This window comes from Hipposideros armiger, unplaced genomic scaffold (genome assembly GCF_001890085.2).
Source record: "Hipposideros armiger isolate ML-2016 unplaced genomic scaffold, ASM189008v1 scaffold_330, whole genome shotgun sequence".
Classification (NCBI taxonomy): domain Eukaryota; kingdom Metazoa; phylum Chordata; class Mammalia; order Chiroptera; family Hipposideridae; genus Hipposideros; species Hipposideros armiger.
The window spans coordinates 1,640,496-1,646,737 of NW_017731680.1; the positions used below are offsets into that span (position 1 = coordinate 1,640,496).

Consider the following 6,242-nt stretch of genomic DNA (forward strand, 5'->3'; position numbering starts at 1 on the left):
AGGGCCCTTGATAACCTAAGACACCAAGCATCTGTCCCGTTTTCTACTTGAATGAGAAGGCAGGAAAGAGGAACAGCTGAGATGGACATAAAACCTGGCGTTAGGTTCTGGAGCTAAACACATACCGGCTCTTCCTCAAGGCCTCCAACTCTCTCAGAATTGAAAATCATTTCCTTAACATCCAGCGTCTCATCAATGACCTGAAACAGTATGAGAATGTCAGTATCTGGGAAAAAGGGGAAATTTTGTGTAAGTATTACTCCATTTACTATTTGGAAGAGGGAAGCAGATGATATCTGATGGCAATGCACTAACCAATCAGTTCTGTCACATTCATCTAAATCCATTCACCAACCCCCTACATGAAGGACCAAGTGTGACTGCAAGGTTATTATACAGAAGTTGTTCCTTCAAGGGCCTTCACCTTCATTTTCCCTTAGAAAACTGTTGTGGAGAGATCTCTCAGGACAGATTTCCAGGTTGAAATATCAAACTCAGTTAAGGATAATCCAGAAGTATAAAAAACAGAAAATGCTAGAAGAATAATTAATGGGCGGTATAAACCTAAGGCAGTAGTATAAGGCCCAAACCTAGCTCTACTCCATTTTCATTATGAAATCTCTACTCACTTGAAAATGGCCTCTGATATTTTAGTCATCTCTTCAGTTGCAAATTTATTTTCCCACGGTATAGCAAGGGAATGAGCTACTGAAAAATAATTCTTTATTCCTTCTCATACCCAGACACTAAACAATACAGCAAACCCGTGGAAGCAGCTGGGCCCACCCGTTTTCTACCATATAGAAAACAAACACATGGTGCTTTATCTGGAAAGAATCTAAAACAATATCATTTACTTTAATTATTCTCAGAATTAAAATAGGGCAGGGCAGAAGAGAGAAATGGCTCACCATATTTTCATCCACTTTATTCTTACTGTTAATCACTTTTTCCTCAGCACCTATCAGTCCTCCATCCTGCTCACCTACTCCAGAGCCTGTGTGGAGAGAGATCACAGCTGAGTTTCCCAGGACGGGCTGAGCTCCTGCTTCTCACAGAAGCAGCCAACACCCTCCTGAGGGCAGGGAGCCCCCGCTGAATGCCTCCCCTTGTGGCTCGATAAGCTACTTGGTTCCCATTTTTGAGGACACACTGTGCTCTATAAGGATGAATGAAACAGGCAATTTTCAGAGAGCCAATGGGAATAATGAAGAGAGAGTGCTTACTTGTATCCAACTTGAAAAGATGGAATACAAGCCTTTAGAAGAGATTGTTTACTGTAAGAGAAACAGAAGCTGAGTCCAAAGGCATTCTTGCATGGAACACATGGAACGCCCTATGTGACATTACCAAGCACCTCCTACTATTATCCCACAACTTGCTCCTTCAACACCTAGGGTTCCCTCTGAATGGAACATTTGTCATACCAGAAATGAATTTGCATGTTTGCCTCTAGCATCATATTGTATCCCACAGGCAATTCTTTCTGCCTGAAATACCCTCCCTGACCTTAAAACCTTTCTATTTGTCCTTCAAGCTGTATCTCCTCTTGGGAGATAATTCCAGGTTATATAGCACTTAAAATCTCTGTAATTATTGATTTTCTCCTGTGATCCTCTCAGGGCCAAGATTATAGACAGTCACATCCTTGATGGTTATTAGCAAATAAACAGGAAGGAGGCATTTCATAAACAGGCAGAATCCTAACACCAGGGTGGAAGGTACCTTTCTATAAATAGAGCGAGAATAGCAACACTCTTCTTGTCAAGGTCAGACATGGCCTGAGCCAACGTCACTTGTGCGTGGCATTCCAAATGACAGTGTCTAAAGGTGCAGTGTGACTAAAGCCAGCAAGAGGAAAAGTGAGGAGCAATCCTCTTTATTTTTAGCTCCAAAGCATGTGATTTCTAGCTATCCTATGAGTTTCTTATTAATAATAACATATACAGGTCTATATAAACATCTATGATTAATACCTTTATAAATAGCTCAACCTGACAGCATACTCGGCATTCTAAGGTGACCACCTGCAAGTGCGTAACATTCAAACAAGAGTATATGCAAAGTACTGCTGTCCCTGTGCTTGCCAAAGGCAGGCGACAACACTGGGCCAGGCACACAAAGCTTCCCAGCTCACAACTAGGCTCGTTCATGACGGAGCAATTCATAACAGCTACTGCAGTTGAACTTGCAGGCCAGCTAATGCAATAGTAACTCATTAAAATGCGGCCAAAAATGGTGCAATTTTTTCTAAAACTTTCATTTTAAAGAATAATTTCACCATTTAATTCTAGGGTAAGTTAAACCAGGGCTGGCTTTTGTAGTATCAAAATGACAATGAAACAGCAACACTGCACTTGAACTGTTTGAAAAAGGGGAACGGTGCTGTCTCAGCAGGGATGCTCATGCTCAAGCCCAATTAACTCTAATTCTGAGCTCTGTCCATCAATTCTGAGCTCTGTCCATCACTTTTTCTCAGGATCTCTTCCTCAAATTATAAAGGTCACAAGGGCAGGATCCTACTTGAAAAATAATATGGCACTGAGCCCACTAATTTAAAGTCCTACTTAGTCTAAGCTAGTCAAATACTTTTTTGGTAGTATAACCCACGTGTTTCTCAAATACTGACCAAAATCATTTTGGTTTTCTAAAATGCATAAACAAGCACCTTTAAGAGACCAAAGTTAATATTTAAATTATTCTAACTAATAATAGTTGATGTATGAGGGCGAAAGCCAGTTAACCTTCTAGAAAATTCATGTTGATCTAAAAACATCTTAAGATGTGTTGTTCAGAGGCATGTTAACACACTAATGAAGAGGCATATCCCAGGAGAATAAAATAAAGCATTTACATAGAAGCGATTTTTAGAAGATTTAAATCGCATTCTTACGTTCTGAGAACAAGCTGTGGCATGAACCACCACCACATTCTCACCCAGGGAACCGTACACAGTCCATCCACAATCCATCTGCCAAAGCCAAAAGAGCAGGCTCGTAGCATACACACTAAGGACACAAAACATTTCACCTGACTCAGTGACTCTAGCAATTGTGGACTATCCAACAACCTGGGGAAATTCAGCAGCCAACAATGGCATTTTATGTAACAGAAACAGCATGGGCTTTAAAGACAGACGGAGCTGGGTTCAAATTCTGGTTCCTCCACCTCTTAAACTCATGACTTGAAGCAAATCCTGTAATCTGTAAGACTTCTTCACCTGCTCAATCTATAGGAGAGCTAAAAATACTACCTACAGTAGTAGTATCAGGATTAAATGAGATCAAGTATACAAAACATTCAGCACAGTGCTTACATAATGTTAAATTTTTCTGAAAATTGGAGACTCACTACACCAAGAGTTCAATTGTCTCCACCTGTTTCATCCATCATCTAATATGCTTTGATTAATGCTGTAATTCAGGGGACATGAGACAACTGGCAACAGACAGCTGGGCACAGACAAAGGGCAAGGGACAGCTAAAAAGGGAAAAGATGTAAGTGGAAGCAGCAGAGAAAAAAAGAAGCAAAAGAAAATGACTCTCTACCTGACTGTAAATTAAGCATATTTGTTTATATACTAGCAATTTTCAACCAACCTGTTTAAATTGGATATACTTTTAAAAGTCTACCCAAGTTAAAAGAATTTATGAAAAATCTATTTTGGTTACTCTGGTATTTTCTGGACACCCAGAAGGAAAACTCAGGATGGCCACTATGTAACCAATACCACGGACATTGGATGTGAGGAGCTGAAGATAGGGCTCCACACACAGCCATGTCTGAAGAAATGAGGTGGAAAAATCGGTGATGTTATGAAACAGAACATGAGACTTCTGACACACTAGGGAAGTGACAGGAATGACGGTCTTTAAGGGAACATCTCTGACAAACCAACCTTTTTTCATTGGGTGGTACAACTCCGGCTGGGTGTCTAGCGGAAAGGAAAACAATAAAAACAAAATAGCACAAAAGGAGATTAAGGAAGAAAATGGCTTCTTTCAAATGTCCTATCTTAGAATTTCTCCATAATGTGAACACAAAGTATTCTTCCATGAAAACCATGCCTGAAATATTCCATAAACAAGCCAGCAGTAAGAACTACAGCAAATGACTGGAAGGTAGGAGAGAAAGAAGTAGGTCCATCTTGGGTCTTTTGGGGGAAGTTTTGTGAGATTCCCAAATTATTAAACTTAGCACACAAAGTTCTTTTTCTTAGAAAACAACCAAACCAGAAGTTAGTATCGACTGTGATTTTCTGAAAAGGAGACAAGTCCTAGTTCAGATAGGTCCAAATGCCCCCGCCCCAAATAAGCTGTGTGGGCGCGCCACTGACTGTACAGCCCCCACGGAAGAGCAGGTTTTAGGAACACCGCGGTGCCTCTTTGTTTATCCAGCTCCTTTCTCAGATTCTGTTATATTATTGCAGGGGCAACTGTACTGAGTTGGTATGTCTGAGAGACCTATTGGGTAGTCGGGAAAGTCATGACGCATTTTTGCAACGAAAAACGTAGAAAAAACACGTCATGACTTTTTCGACAACCCAATAGTTTAGAAGGCAGTAAAGGTCTGAAGCCTAAGCTGGCTGCCCCCTCCTCCCCACCCGGTGCCTTTCTCAGGCCTCCGTCCAGCACTACTCTATCTGCTCAGTGGTGAGGGACTACCTAGGACTGCAGGATGAAATCAGCTTGTGTTCAAACCCTTACTCTCCACCTATAGGCTACATGACTGTGGGCAGACACTTCACCTCTTTACATCTGGGAACCCCCAAATAGGAATACTCCAGTAGAGGATTAAATGAGAGCATCCATGAACGATGCTTAGCTAAAGCTGGCATAGCTGTGGCCACTATTTCTTCCATCCCCACCATCAGCAGCAACAGCAGTAGACAAATAAATAGAATCTGATTCCACACCCTGGTCTCAGGGCACCGGTCTCAGCAGCTTGTTTGTATCTGGTGCAGAAGCTTTTACAGATCCCTCCAGACATCAAGAACGAGCAAGGGACTAAAAGAAAGCATGCCTGGCTGGGAGAAGAAATGGCTTCTTATCCCCACCTCATATACCAGAGGTGTCACCTTGAGGAAGTCATGTCACCCCTGTAGCCTCTCCATTACCTACCTCCCAAGGTTGTTATGAAAAGATAATGACATAATATAATATGAAAGTGCTATTTAAACTGCAAAATGACTTTCACATGTAAGGCATTACACACACTGGAGGCAGCTGATGGGACCAGGAAAATCAGTGATTTTTAAGCAAACCATCTATAAAATGGGAGAAATATTATTAACCTCATGGTGATACTGAAACCAACTATCTGAAAGCACCCAACAAGGTGCCTGCACAGAGTAGGTGCTCAGCGAATTGAGTCTCCCTTTCTCTGCCTGGCCTTCATGAGGAACATGGCCTCCCCGACACAACGCAGGTTCAAATATCTGACTTCAGTTTTCTAATTGCATTCTTCTCCCCACTTACCCCCCACTGCCAAGAAGTTGTACTGTCGTTCATACACACCTTCATTCTCAGGTAAGGACGGGAAGGGATGGAATGGGTGGAATGGTGGGATCTCATCACTCTCTTCAGAGCTCACCCGGACGTCCACAGGGGTCTCTGAGATAGAGGACGTGAACTGGTCCATGTCTGCACGTTGTTCTTGAAGTAGCTCATCTGACCAAGACAAACATGGCAGGGAACCCGGTTTTCAGAAAGATCTAGTTACTAGGCACAAGACCAACAGTCTGAACAAGGCTAATTCATGTCATTACAGACTGAGAGATCTGCCGAGGGGAGCATCTCTCCAGCTCATGACACAATCCACGACTCCCTCCCCTCCTACCTCAAATACCTTCCCCAATTCTGTGGCACTGCAAAACCCCAGCCCTGGGAACTCCAGGGCTCCAACCTGGGTAACCCTTTCTTCTCTATAGACTCACTCTGTTTAAGTCATTTCATCTAATGGCAGTTTTAAATACCACCCATATATGACTCCCAAACCTGTATCTTGCACCTGCTGCCCAACCTACGGCTCATCAATCTACTAGCCTACCTTACACCTCCACTTCATGTCCAACAGTAATTTCTATTTAACATGTGTAAAGGGAATGCTTTACCTCAGTAAAACTTGGCCCCACCATCCACTCTGTTGCTCACAATGAAAACCTGGGCCTTATCCTTGATGTTCGTCTTCCCCTTACTCTCCCATCTGACCCACAGCATATCCTGTTCACCTTATTCTGAACC

The 6,242-nt window shown here is 42.4% G+C and overlaps 1 protein-coding gene across 1 annotated transcript in view; it reads right to left on the reverse strand.

The window, feature by feature from the left end:
* Nucleotides 1-6,242, reverse strand: part of APLP2 (amyloid beta precursor like protein 2) — a 102,758-nt gene that overhangs the window by 2,014 nt on the left and 94,502 nt on the right. The window contains exons 11-15 of the mRNA XM_019660791.1: nucleotides 5,517-5,669; nucleotides 3,899-3,934; nucleotides 912-997; nucleotides 115-200; nucleotides 25-46 (exon numbers count right to left, since the gene is read on the reverse strand). Coding sequence (XP_019516336.1) covers nucleotides 25-46; nucleotides 115-200; nucleotides 912-997; nucleotides 3,899-3,934; nucleotides 5,517-5,669 — 383 coding nt within the window. The remainder of the gene's footprint in view (nucleotides 1-24; nucleotides 47-114; nucleotides 201-911; nucleotides 998-3,898; nucleotides 3,935-5,516; nucleotides 5,670-6,242) is intronic.